This window comes from Podarcis cretensis (assembly GCF_951804945.1).
Source record: "Podarcis cretensis genome assembly, chromosome: 16".
NCBI lineage: Eukaryota > Metazoa > Chordata > Lepidosauria > Squamata > Lacertidae > Podarcis > Podarcis cretensis.
In genome coordinates this window covers 8,782,369-8,796,806 of record NC_137186.1, presented here as the reverse complement: position 1 = coordinate 8,796,806, position 14,438 = coordinate 8,782,369, and the positions used below count along the sequence as shown (strand labels likewise).

Sequence of the window (14,438 nt, the reverse complement as noted above, 5' to 3'; positions counted from 1 at the left end):
TTTTTGGAAAGGGTGTTTTAAAGCAAAAGGTGTGGGCCTGTATAATTCCATTATCTTCAGTGGACCTACTCCGAGTAAGAGGCAGGACATCATAAAAAAGAAAAACCAATTCCTTGTCTTCCTTTCTGGCCTTGTGGAAAGGCGGGGGCCAGAAGTGCACCCGGTTGCTGCTGCCCAATAGCAGCCAGGCTACCATTGCCCGGCCGTTCTCCCACCCAATGGGCAGAGCGCTTACTTCTGCTCCTCCCCACCCCCAAACAAGAGCCTTTGAACCAGGAGGCCTCGCAAGAAGCCAACCCGGAAGCGACAAGCAGCCGTGTCACTTTGACCTTTTTTACTAAGTCTTTCCTCCGCTGAAAGGTTGGGGCCGGACTCCAAGCCTTCCCTCCTCCTCCTCCTCCCCGCCCGAACTCCCAATCATTGGCCCGCTGGGACGGCTCCTGCCACTCACCGGCCTCCCTGGCCCCTGATAGGCCGAGAGCGAAGACGAGGCAGGAGGAGAGGCGGGCCCTTCCGGTTGTGCTTGGAGGGCTGCGCTTCTTCCTCCGCCCGTTCCCTTCACACACTCGCTCATCCCAAAGCACCGACTTCCGGTCTTGTGCGGCTGGGTGGTGGGGGGCGAGGAGGTGCGCACGCTCCCCCCTCCCTACCCCCCACCGTAGCAGAGACTCCCCCCCCACCCCTATCTCTATATATATCCCCCCCTCACCTTTTTATTTTTTAAAATTTGTCCCTGAAAGAGAGACACGCCTATAAAAAGAGTGTCACCCCTCGCCTCCACCCTTAGCTGCCCCAAGCCCCGCCCCCTGGGACTCAAGCCCCGCCCCCAGAAGACCCCCTCCCACTCCTTATGCCCCGCCCCTCAGAGCTAGGAGAGGGCCCCCCCCCAACTCACCTCCCCACTTAACCCCCACTCAAGTCTGACCACTTTTCCCCCTTTAGAGTTTCATTGGTCAAGCAAAAGTACCCCCTCCAAATTTGGAGCTGCAGGGATCCCCCACTCCCCACAATAGGTTTTTTTTTTTGGGGGGGAGACTTAAAAGTCCCCCCCGCTCCTCACCCCCCACAAAGTGCTCCCCTTAAATAGTGGGGCACCTATCACATGTTGTGTGTTGTGGTGGTGACTTTAAATAGAGAGTCAGTTCCACCTGCCCCATAGCTAATCCCCCTGCCCCTTAGCCCCCCTCCCCACATCTGTTTCTCTCCCCCTGCCTCCAAATAGGGCACTGAGGAAAGTCCAGGGGGGGTGAGTGTGGGGCTTCCCCATTGATCTCACCCCCCGCCCCACTTTGGTAAGGGAGAGAGAGAGAGAGGGAGGGAGCAAGGGGGTGTCTTCCCCACCCCACCCCACCTGCTATGGAGAAGGGGAAAGGGGGTGCAGCAACCACAGGAGGAGGTGGAGGGAAATTGCTGATCTACACCAGCTTGGATGCCAAGGATGAGTTAGAGGAGGTAGGTGCCCGGGGGGTGAAGGTGAAGGGAGGGTGTGGGTGACTGTGTGGGACAGTGCTTCTCCTTAGAAGGCATACAAATAATAATTTTTAAAATAAAAAGTGGGCCTGCTATGCCGCTGGAGTAACAAGAGGCATTTGTCTTCCTAGGCACAGCACCAGGCAAGTGACATAGAAAGTTGCATTTGTCTTCCTAATTGTGCTTTTTTAAAGCCTCGGCCAGTTCATGGCTACTAGCCACGATGGCTATGCAACAGTCTCCATAGTCGGAGGCAGTTACGTTTCTGAATATCCCATCATGGCAGGTGTGAGCACTCTTGTATTTGTGTCCCTATCGTGGGTTTCCCAGCAGCGTCTGGGTGGCCGCTCTGATAACAGGATGCTGTATCTATAAGAAGAGCCTCCTGGGTCAGGCCAGTGACCCACCTAGTCCAGTATGGGCCATTGGCCAGACCCAGCAAGCTCTTCCCATGTGGCCTGACGGCATCTGGCTGGCGGAATGCAGAATGTGCTCTTCGGTAACCATAAGTTATGGAGCTCTTGTGGGTTATTTCCTGGGTTTGGGGACTGTGGCTATAATTAACATTGACAAAGTGTTGAGAGGTCTGCAGGCTGCTTTCTGAGTCTGCCGGTTCCTCAGGGCAATAGGGGGAATATAGATCCCATTTCAGAGTTGGGAAGAGTGAGGCTGCAGCAGCTTCTCTGAGGGCTGCCTAGCAGCGGTGGCAGATTTCCTATGGGACTGGTGGGGCAGAAGTGAGAGAGACCAGGAGTCGAGACAATGATGGCCAGAGCTGCCCCCTTACTGGTGATATATGTCCGACCACAGGCAGGTGGGGAATGACTGCGGTCAGTGCCCCATTTGCCCTAATAGGCCAGCTTCCACTCTTAGCTGGTGAGCTGAGGTTGCTGTGCCCAGAGCGGCTTACAGAGATGGCCTGGTGGCTTTTTTTCTGGCTTGGTAACTTGCAGGGACTTTTTTGGAAAGTTGATGTGGCCCACGCCTTTGCGTGGCTGCAATACTTTTTCCACTGGGCTTTGTAGCCTCTGCACTGCCTGAGGATTGCTCCCGGTGCCAGGAATGGGTCATAGAATTGAAGAATCGCAGAGCTGGGTCCTTGACGGTAGCTCAGTGGAGATGTCAACCCAGTGTGCGTCAGCTGTGGGAAAGGCAAATTCCATGTTAGGGATTGTTAGGAAAGAGGTTGAGAAGAAAGTTGCTGCTACACAGATGCCGTCGTTCCAAGTCTATGGTGTGACTGCTCTTGGAATATTGTGTGCAGTTTGGGACAAGTCAGAAAGGATATTATGGAGTTGCAAAGGGTTCAGAGAAGGGCGGCCAAAATGATCAATGTTGCGGTGTTTGGGGCTTTTTTTAGTTTAGACAAAAGGTGAGTAAGAGGTGCTAGAAGTTTATAACAGTTTGCATGGTTTGGAGAAAATGCATAGAGAAAAAGTTCTGGCCTTCTCCCATAACAACTCTAGAACTTGTGAACACTCAGGGGAGCTGAATGTGGGAAGATTGGGGACAGATAAAAGGAAGGACATCTTCACAAAGTACCATAGTTCAGTGATGGCCACCACTTGGATGGTTTTAAGACAGAATTGGACAAATTCATGGAGGCTAAGGTTAAACCACAGAGCCTAGGACTTGCCGATCAGAAGGTCAGCGGTTCGAATCCCAGCAACGGGGTGAGCTCCCATTGCTCGGTCCCTGCTCCTGCCAACCTAGCAGTTCAAAAGCACGAAGTGCAAGTAGATAAATAGGTATCGTTCTGGTGGGAAGGTAAACAGCGTTTCCGTGCACTGCCTTGGTTCGCCAGAAGCGGCTTAGACATGCTGGCCACATGACCCGGAAGCTGTACGCCGGCCCCCACGGCCAGTAAAGCGAGATGAGCGCTGCAACCCCGGAGTCGGCCATGCCTGGACCTAATGGTCAGGGGTCCCTTTACCTTTAAGGCTGCCTGTGTTTACTAGCCACGATGGCTATTTTCTGTGTTCAGAATGATCAAGTGGTTGCAGGAACTCCTCTACAAAAGATTAAATCTTGTTTTTTATGTTTGGGGGAGCGGGGAAAGGCAAGTAGCAGAGGCCTTGATAGAGGTGTATAAGATTCTGCCTCATGTGGAGGGAGATTCTCCCTCATAACAGTAGCACCCAGGGTCATCCGATGAAACTGAGTGCTAGAAGATTCAGGACCGACAGAATAAATTACAACTATACACAATGCATGTTCAGACTGTGGAATTTCCTCCCAAAAGATGTACCGATGGCCATCAATTTGGATGGCTTTAGAAGGGCGTTAAACAAATGCATTGAGGATAAGGCTTTCTGTGGCTTCTGGCCACGGTGACTCTTTTCTCCCTCCACTATCAGAGACAATGTGCCTCTGTTGCTTACAGGTCCTGTTTTTGGGTCCTGTTTTCAGGCTTCCCACAGACATCTGGTTGGCCACTGTAAGAACAGGATGCCGACCTCACTGGGCCTTTGGTCTGATCCAGCTGGGTTCTTCTCCTGTTCATCCCTGCCCTCACCAATGTCAGGGATAGTGGCCTGGTTTGCTCATAACATTTAACCATGGTTTCAGTAAGCCTTAGTTAATGAATCTTGGTTTTGCGTAATTTGCTAGCTCAGCACTTTAGCCATGGTTTGTTTAGAGGCATAGAATTGTAGAGTTGGGACCCCTAGGGTCATCTAGTCCAACCCTCTGTAATGCAGGACAGCTAAAGCATCCACGACACATGGCCACCCAACCTCTGCTTAAAAACCTCCAAGGAAGAGAGTCCCTCACCTTCTAATGTGTCCGTTCCACTTTCGAACAGCTCTTACCATCAGAAAGTGCTTCCTGATGTACAGCTGGAATCTCCTTTCTCGTAACTTAAATCCATTGGTTCTGATCCTACCCTCTGGAGCAGGAGAAAACATGTTTGCCCCATCTCCCATGTGGCAGCCCTTTAGAGATCTTAAGATGGCTATCAAAGCTCCTCTCAGTCTCTCCCAGGCTGAGCATACCCAACTCCCTGTTTCTAATAAGGCTTAATTTCCACACCCTTGACCATCTTAGTTGCCCTCCTTGGTCCACACACATTCCAGCTTGTCAATATCCTATTTAAATTGTGGTGCTCAGAACTGGGCGCAGGACTTCAGGTGTGGCCTGACCAAGGCAGAACAGAGCAGTAATATGACTACCTTTGATTGGGATGCTATATTTCTGTTGATGTAGCCTAGAATAGCATTAGCCTTTTTTGGCTGCTGCATCACACTGTTGACTCATGTCCAGCTTGTGGTCTACTAAAACCCCTAGATCCTTTTCACGTGTACTACTGGCAAACCAGGTGTATGCCATCTTAGATTTGTGCAGCTGGTTCTTCCTGCCTACGTGCAGAACCTGACATTTGTCCTTCTTGAAATTAATTGTGTTAGTTTTGGCCCAGTTCTGCAAGGTCATATTGAAGCCTAAAGGTATATGTGTATGTACGTGTGTATGCACATGTACACACACACACACAAATGCACACATTTCATCCAAGTCATTTATAAAACCGTCAAACAACAACGAGCCCAGAACACAACCCTGTGGCACTCAGGGTTGTTTGGGTTCTGTCAATCAACCAGCTACAAATCCATCTTGCCCAGTCCACATTTTACCAGCTTTCCCACAAGAATATCATGGGGAGTTTACTGCCTTTAACTATGGTTTAGCCCCGTGTGTGATCATAGGCAGTGCATGACTTCTATGGAACTTGCCTTTGCATCTGTCAAGTGTACAGAATTAGTGCCCCTGAGACCAATTCAGCCACCTGCACATGCTCAGAATCCTTTCCGCATTGCCACGTTTCCTGGGCCCAGATCCAGCGTTGGGCCACCTTACCCCCCTCCCCCAGGTGCAGTGTCTGTAAGGGGTGCAGCATGTGTCTCGCTTAACAATTTACCTCTTTGGGAACATTTCCTGGTAAAGCATTTCTCAGACTTCCTTCCCAGTAAAGGCATCTCTGCTAGGAAATGCAATCAGAGGTGTCTTGGCCACTGCTGGACACCCTCAGCACCTCTTATGTACGAATCAATTATCACCTGAAAGTTCAGCGGTGAGGAAAAGCATGTAAAATGTCACAGGGCGGCAGAGTCTTGGATTTGTGTTGTCTTTGGTAGCGGTACTTGTGTGTGGCCAGTTTTATTCTTCCTGACAACGCCGTCACGAGCCAGATCTGTTATGCTTCTCTAGTGTACCGATGCAGGGGCCCTCCTCTTAATGTGCCATTGAATATTCTTCGCTGAGCCAGGCAGCAGGAGTGCAGAGAGGGGGAGGCGGGCCCAGAGACCCCCGTGCTAGGCCAGCAGTGATGTGACTTGCCAAGCTAAATGCAGAACAGCAGCCATTGGCCGTGTTCTGTTTTGCCAGGTGATGGACAGCCCCCCTTTTGCACCGGCAGGCAGGAAAACCAGGAGGTGCCTTGAGCCCCCGGTAGACTGCAGTTGATCTTGGCGGTGTCGCAAGAAATTTAAGAAATCAGCCAGGTGCGATTTGCGACAGGCGCAGGTCCAATTGCAACCACATGGAGATCTTTGGGTGACTGACATCTCCATCTGGCTGGCCCCTCCAGCTTTCTTAAGCTGGTGAGGAGAAGAGCTTGTCTGTTGCATTGATCTCCCACCCATGGTTCACCCCCCGCCTCAGTTAATCCCTACAACAACCCTGCGAGGTAGGTAAAAAGGAGGCTGGGACTGACTTCAAGGTCACCCAGTGAGCTTCATGGCTGAGCGGGGATTTGAACCCTGGCCTCCCAGGTCCTAGTCCGGCACTCTAACCATTACACCACACACCTAGAGTCCTTATGCTATGGGGCAGCTGTATAAATGAAGTACTGTATTTTTCCGTGTATAAGACGCCTCCATGTATAAGACGTCCCCTATTTGGGGTGACACCAATTAAGAAAACACCTCTCAGCACTACCCAAGTATAAGACCAATTTTATACCTAATTTTTTTTGGAGGATATCTAGTCTTATATACAGAAAAATACGGTAGGTAAATAAATATGGGGAAAGCAATATGCCACATAGGGAAGGATCTGAAATACTTTCCTTGAAGCTTGAATTTGTTTTATGAATTTGTTTGAATTTGTTTTATTTGGTGTTTCAGTGTGTTGTGAAACCGCTATGAGATTCCCCCCCCCTTAAAATAGAAAGCGCTACAGTGGTACCTCAGGTTAAGTACTTAATTTGTTCCGGAGGTCCGTTCTTAACCTGAAACTGTTCTTAACCTGAAGCACCACTTTAGCTAATGGGGCCTCCCGCTGCTGCCGTGCCGCCGGAGCACGATTTCTGTTCTCATCCTGAAGCAAAGTTCTTAACCTGAGGTACTATTTCTGGGTTAGCGGAGTCTGCAACCTGCAGTGTATGTAACCTGAAGCGTATGTAACCCGAGGTACCACTGTATATAAATGAAGTTAATAATAAGAATTAGAATAAACTCCTCTGGAATAAAAATGCTGCCTAGGCATTCCTAGGTTGAAGGTGCCATTCGGTACTTAGCTGATGAGTTTCTAACACTGGGCACAAGTTACTGGAGGAGGAACGTGGAAAGCTGCCTTATTACAGAGTCAGACCACCGGTCCCTTTAGCTCAGAACGGCCTATGCAGACTGGCAGCTGCTCTCCAGGGGTTTTATAACAGGGTCTGTCTGTCGGCCCTCCTGGAAGATGCCGGGGATTGAAGATGGAACCTTCTGCATTCAAAGCAGATGTTCTGATGCTGAGCTGCGGCCCTTCCCTACAATATATTTAGGGAAATAGGAAATAGGAAAGAGGATAATTATTATTATTATTAATAATAATAATAATAATAATTTATTATTTATACCCTGCCCATCTGGCTGGGTTTCCCCAGCCACTTTAAAAGAGGATTAGATACAGTGGTGCCTCGCAAGACGAAATTAATCCGTTCCGTGAGGCTCTTTGTCTAGCGGTTTTTTCATCTTGCGAAGCAAGCCCATTGACATCTTAGCGGATTAGCGCTATTAGCAGTTTAGCGGCTTTTAGCGGATCAGCTGATAAGCGGCTTAGGGCTTAGGAAAAGGGGGGGGGAGGGAAAAAACCCCGCAGGAACTCGCAAGACATTTTCGTCTTGCGAAGCAAGCCCATAGGGAAATTCGTTTTGCGAAGCGCCTCCAAAACGGAAAACCCTTTCGTCTAGCGGGTTTTCCGTCTTGCGAGGCGTTCGTCTTGCGGGGCACCACTGTAAATTCATGGGAGATAAGGCTGTCAGTGGCTACTAGTCAGGACCGCTATGCTTTGCCTCCACAGCTAGAGACTTGTGCTTAGGTCTCTCTGCTTAGCCACTGTCAGAACAGGATGCTGGACTAGATGGGCCTTTGGCCTGATCCTGCAGGGCTCTCACTGCAGTATTGCTGTATAAGAAAGGGTTTTTTAAAAAAAGTATTGTGCAACCTTTTAGAGAGGGAGGATTGTTTGTCTCATGGTCCTGAATTATTTTTTGTTACTTTTTTTTAAAAAAAACAAAAACAAACCCAGGGTACAGTACAACACATTTCGTTCCTAAAATAGTAACAAGATTGACAAACATGGAAAATGATGCAATTCAAGGCACTCAATTTGCCACAACCTCTGCTGTTGCTTTTCCGCGAGGGCTAGGGGTCCGTTTGCTCATAAATGTCCCGGACTTAACTGCAAGGCTGGCTTGCGTGTACAGCGACCTTGCGAAGTAGGTTAGGCCAGAAAGGGCCATGTCAACACCGTGACTTTCTTCCGTGTAGAATACCAGGCCTCAGCAGTGATTGGTTGTACCTGTGATATCTTGATTTGGGAGGTGGGTATATGATTTAGGGTGGGTGGGCTCAGGCTGGTGGTGTCACCAAGTGTGTGTTACTAACCACTGTGCCAACTGAATGTCACAAGCGGTGATGTTAAGTGGAGGCCGGCTTGCCAGAACAAATGTTTTGAGTCTGGGACTCGGAGATTAGCTCAGGGGAGGCCCAAGTGTAGTGGTTCTGTATTCCCACCCACTTCTGTCTGACTTCAGTGTGCTGAATCGAACGGGCTTGGACATCTGCCCTGTCCAGCCCACAGCATATTGGGGCACTGTTATATGGTGGTTCTGCTCCTTCCTCCTGGGCTGTGTCCAAAAAGTGGTGTCGGGGATGAGTATTCGGACCCCTTGTGGGTTGCCTCAGGGCTCCATCCTCTCCCCCATGCATTTAAACATCTATATCAGGCTTCCTCAACCTCGGCCCTCCAGATGTTTTTGGCCTACAACTCCCATGATCCCTAGCTAACAGGACCAGTGGTCAGGGATGATGGGAATTGTAGTCTCAAAACATCTGGAGGGCTGAGGTTGAGGAAGCCTGATCTACATGAAACCACTGGGAGCAATCACCAGGGGGTTTGGACTGGGTATCCATCAAGATTTGGATGGTACCCAGCTTTGTTTCTCATATAAATCAGAACCAGTGAAAGCGGTGAAGGTCTTGTGTGGCACGCAGGTTGAGACCCCACCTGCCTGTGGACTGGCTTGCCAGAGTGGTGCATGCTCTCGTTATCTCCCGCTTGGACTACTGCAATGCGCTCTACGTGGGGCTACCTTTGAAGGTGACTGGGAAACTACAACTAATCCAGGATGCAAAATTCAAAGTGTTGGTGCTCCCCTTTAAAGCCCCAAGAGGCCCTGTATACATGAAGGAGCGTCTCCACCCCCATCGTTCAGCCCGGACACTGAGGTCCAGCGCCGAGGGCCTTCTGGCGGTTCCCTGGCTGCGAGAAGCCAAGTTACAGGGAACCAGGCAGAGGGCCTTCTCAGTAGTCACACCCGCCCTGTGGAATGTCCTCCCAGCAGATGTCAAAGAGTTATATAATTTTTTCTACATAATCTGAAGGCAGCCCTGTTTTGGGAAGCTTTCAATGTTTAATGTTGTTGTTGTTTCTTTCTCCTTTCCCCCGCACGTATTTTTGTTGGAAGCCATCCAGAGTGGCTGGGGCAACCCAGTCAGATGTGAGGGGTATAAGAAATTTGATGATGATTATGATGTCCTTCTGGTGGGCTTCCCAGAGACGTATGGTTGGTGGAAACTGAATGCTGGACTAGATGGGCCTCTGGTCAGATCCAGGAAGGTGGTTCTTGTGTGCAGAATCCAGCTGTCCTGGCTGCTACCCCAGGCTAGAGACCTGTGATAATGGAATGGGTTGGAGGAGGAGGCCCAGAGGCTTATCTTTCCACATCAGCTCACATTCTCTCACCCTCAAACTATGGCCAGGTCTAGCACATGGAAAGCTGCCTTATGTTGAATCAGACTGTTGGTCCATCTAGCTCAGTACTTCCTGCACTGGCTGGCAGTGGCTCTCCAGTTTTTCTCCCAGCTGGGTTAGGAACTGCTGTCGGCTGGTCCTGGGAGGCTCTGCGTGCAAACCATTTGCTCTACCCACCCAGCTGCAGCTTTCCCCCAGTTATCCACTCCTACCTATCACTTCCTTTGGGTGACAAGACTCAAAGAAGCTCTGGTCTCTTCTTGACCTTCCTGGACCCGGTGCGTTAATAACTTGGCGTGAATGAAAAACAGATGCCTCTGAAACAGCCGTGGCCCAAAGGCTCCTTGAAAATCTGCCGTGTGGTGTGGAGTGATCAAAACGTGGTCTTCAAAGGGAGGTGGGGTATTTTATCTCTCTCGCTCTCTTTCTCTCCCCCTGGAATTCTCCTGGCCCTGACTCAAGGGGCATAAATGCCACCTCCAGAATCTCAGCGCAGCTTTCCAAAACGGATGTCAGCTTGGCCTTGGGCTGGCTTGTGGAGATAGACGGAAACGTCAAGGCTCTTGGAACTTCAGAGGGATGGAACCTTGAAACGTCACCAAGGAAGCATTCCCCTTTGCACAGCTGGGGGATGGAGGCATGGAGACCATCAAAGGCTTGCCATGAGTGTGTGCTGACTGGAGAAAGCATAAGGATCAGGGAATCTCCAGCCCTCCAGGAGCTGTGGGTCTGCTGCCCCCAGTGGCCAGCATCAGGAGGAGTCATAGGCCACATTCACCCCATGCAGATAGGTAAAGGTAAAGGGACCCCTGACCATTAGGTCCAGTCGTGGCTGACTCCGGGGTTGCGGCGCTCATCTTGCTTTATTGGCCGAGGGAGCTGGCGTACAGCTTCCGGCTCATGTGGCCAGCATGACTAAGCCACATCTGGCAAACCTTCCTGCTGGAGTGGTACCTATTTATCTACTTGTAGTTTGTGCTTTCGAACTGCCAGGTTGGCAGGAGCAGGGACCGAGCAAGGGGAGCTCACCTCATCTCGGGGATTCAAACCGCCGACCTTCTGATCGGCAAGTCCTAGGCTCTGTAGTTTAACCCACAGCACCACCTAGTCCGTGCAGATAAAGCACCACTTTATAAACCGTCACAGGTTCCCCCAAGGAATTCTGGGAGCTGTAGTTTGTCAAGGCCGCCAAGAGTTGTTACGAGACCCTTATTCCCCCTCCAGAACTACAGTTCTCAGAGTGGTTTAACAGTCAATCCCTCTTCACGGGGAACTATGGGAACTGTAGCTCTGGGAGAGGAACAGGGGTCTCCTTTCAGCACCCTTAACAAACTGCACCTTCCATAATTCTTTGGGCGAAACCATGGCTGTTTAAAATGGTATCATGGTGCTTAAAATGTGACCATTGTTCTGCTCAGTGTGGATAGGTTCATTGAAATGAATGGACATGACTTCATTGAAATTAATAGACCTAAGTTAGTCATGTCCATTCATTTCAATGGGTCGACTGAGCGGAACCTAGGCTGCATTCAGACCATCCATTTAAAGTGCTGGGATGATACAGTGGTGCCCCGCAAGACGAACGCCTCACAAGATGGAAAACCCGCTAGACGAAAGGGTTTTCCGTTTTGGAGGCGCTTTGCAAAATGAATTTCCCTATGGGCTTGCTTTGCAAGACGAAAATGTCTTGTGAGTTCCTGCAGGTTCCCCCCCTTTTTTTCCCCTTTTCCTAAGCCCTAAGCCACTTATCAGCTGATCCGCTGATAAGCCGCTTAACAGCTGATCCGCTAAAAGCCGCTAAACCGCTAATAGCGCTAATCCGCTAAGCTGTCAATGGGCTTGTTTCGCAAGACGAAAAAACCGCTATACGAAGAGCCTCCCGGAACGGATTAATTTCGTCTTGCGAGGCACCACTGTGCCACTTTCAACAGTTGTGCCTTCCCTTAAGGAATTCTGGGAGTTGTAGTTAAGTGCGCTGAGAGTTGTTACAAGACCCTTATCTCCCCCCCCCCCCGACCTACAATTCACAATGGCTTAAAAATCAATCCCACTTCCCAGGGAACTCTCTGCAGAAGTGTCCGGCTCGCCACTGTGGGAACAGGATGCCAGACTAGATCAGAGTTTTCTGCCACAGTGGCTGTGCTTTTCCTCCCCTGTCGGAGGCAGTATACCTTTCAGTACCAATCACAGGTGAGGATAACTTAGGTATTGCTTTCCATTGCAGCACCTGGTTGGCCACTGTGATAACAGGATGCTGGGCTAGATGGGCCTTTGGCTGACTCCCAGCTGCAGGGTTCTCCTTGCAATTCTACATTCGAAACAATGCGTATGTCACATGATAGAAGCTTATAAAATTATACACCGCATGGAGAAAGTTGATAGGGAAAAGTTCGTCTCTCTCATAGCACTAGCAGCTGAGTGTCGGCAGATTACAGAAAGTCCTTCTACACACAGTCCATAACTAAACTGTGGGATTCACTGCCACTGCTAACTTGTGAGCCTTTAAGGGAAGGTTAGACAAATCCACAGCAGGCTGGTTAGGTTCTTCTTCCAGAGGCGTGGCATCAGGTTTCGTGTTTCTTAGTTCCTCCTGGTCTTTTTTGCAAATAACATTCCCTCGTCGCGCACCGCTATTGCGGCGAGAAGTGACTTAAAAGCTTGCGAACACCATCACTCACACAGAGGGGGGTGTCACCCCGTGGTCTGCCCCTGACCCCTTTCCTTGCATGCTCTGACCACGACATGCAGGGCACACACTCTGCAATATTAATGGGCCTGTGTGTGTGTGTGTGTGTGCAGGCTGGCTAGCTGGGGTGGGAGGCAAAGACTTGCTCGCTGCTCCTTTTCAACAAAGCCGGCAGCCCTACTGTCCCTGGTGAGAATTTTCCGCACCCCCTTTGAAAGGATGAAAGCCATCTCTGGATGTTAGGAAGTGTGACTCGGAGGAGGGGCCACATTGAAATTACGGCGGCCCCTGGGGTCTCCTGAGGAGGAGATGGCAGGGACTTTGGGTGTCCTCTCTCGTTTCAGCTGTCACAACTTAGGGACATCAAAGGGCGCTTTCATGAGGCGCTTCCAGCAGCAGGAAAAAGATCTATGGGGAAAGACCTTGGATTTGCTAACACCCCCCCCCCCCCATTCCCAACACAGACACGCGGGTGACAAATGACATATGTCTCTAGCTCTTGGCATGCACGTGGTGTTTCCCCTGTCAAACCCACTCCCCCCCCAATAGAGAAACTGGCTTGATTCTCAATGGCTGAGATCACAAGGGCTGGGAAACTAGAGTCGCTTCCTCTTCATCCCAGGGAGCAAAAACAAGCAAATGCATTTCTAGGCTGCATCAACAGAAGAAGTAGAGTCTCCAGAGCAAGGAAAATAATAGTACTCGTCTCTTCTGCCTTGGTCAGTTCCCACCTCGAATACTGTGTCCATTTCTGGGCAGCATTTTATGGGAATTCGCTTTAACGGGCAAACTAACAGACTGTAGTTGATGCAGCCCTGTAGAGATTCTGCGCGCTCTCTGCCCAGCTGAGTCCAGAGTGTTCGTTCCTGGTGTTGGGTAGCCAGGGCAATTCTGCTGGTTTACTGCCTGCCTGAGCTGACAGCTGGTGTTGAGGACTCCCAGACTGCTGGTGTTGGGGGGCTTCCAAGATCCATGCCAAAGCAGTTAGCTCCTGGGTGGCTCAGGACTTCACGGCAGCCGTGACAACCATGGGGCTATCCCAACACGTCATCAGCCCAACGCACCTGACTCTGGAGCTTGTTTTCTTGGCTGGGCGGGAAGAGAGTGATCTGAAAGTGGGGGGATACAGTGGTACCTCTGGATGTGAACGGGATCCGTTCCGGAGCCCTGTTCGCATTCTGAAAGGAATGTAAGATGCGACTGCACATCTGCGTGTGCGCGGATCGCGTTTCGCGACTTCCGCGCATGCGCATGACATCATTTTGAGCGTCTGCGCGAGCGGCAAAACATGTTCCATTACTTCCGGGTCGCCGCGGAGCGCAACCCGAAAACGCTCAACCTGAAGCGTATTCATCCCAAGGTATGACTGTATTTGCATCAGTCCCTTGTCATGGTCAGATCACTTCCTGTTGAGATTCTGGCTCTGAACACCTTTCTCCATTTGCAGAGGTGGGGAACCTCTGGGGATGGTCCACCCTCGGAGGCAGATGGAGCCATTGGGTTTCCAGATGGCCCTGGTGTGATTTCTCGGCTGATACGACTGATGCTGCTTTAAAAACCCTGGCTGACTTGTAGAACATCTAGATGGTTCATGCTGTTGACATGATCCCGCCTGAGCACCCTCTCCTTCTTTGTGGAGCCCACTTGGCTCCCTGGTATACTTCAGAGCTCAGAGTGAGGAAACAAGCTGGGAGGCGGCTTGAACACGATTGAAGAAAAACTCTGGTTGAATGTAATCGAACACTGGCGAGGGCTCACCATCGAGCCTACCTAGTGGCAGTCAAGGCAGCATATAAGGTGTACTGTGCTCGGTCCAGTATACCTGAAGGAGCGTCTCCACCTCCATCGTTCTGCCCGGACACTGAGGTCCAGCACTGAGGGCCTTCTGGTGGTTCCCTCATTGTGAGAAGCCAAGTTACAGGGAACCAGGCAGAGGGCCTTCTTGGTAGTGGCACCTGCCCTGTGGAATGCCCTCCCACTAGATGTCAAAGAGAAAAATAACTACCAAACTTTTAGAAGACATCTGAAGGCAGCCCTGTTTAGG

At 50.5% G+C, this 14,438-nt stretch overlaps 1 protein-coding gene across 2 annotated transcripts in view; it reads left to right on the top strand.

The window, feature by feature from the left end:
* The first annotated feature begins 679 nt into the window (after positions 1 to 679).
* Positions 680 to 14,438, top strand: part of INTS3 (integrator complex subunit 3) — a 94,503-nt gene continuing 80,744 nt past the window's right edge. Inside the window, exon 1 of one of the 2 annotated variants that reach the window (XM_079957958.1) lies at positions 680 to 1,452. In XM_079957958.1, coding sequence (XP_079814084.1) covers positions 1,357 to 1,452 — 96 coding nt within the window. In that variant the 5' untranslated portion in view covers positions 680 to 1,356. The remainder of the gene's footprint in view (positions 1,453 to 14,438) is intronic. The other variant, XM_079957957.1, reaches the window with a different exon arrangement.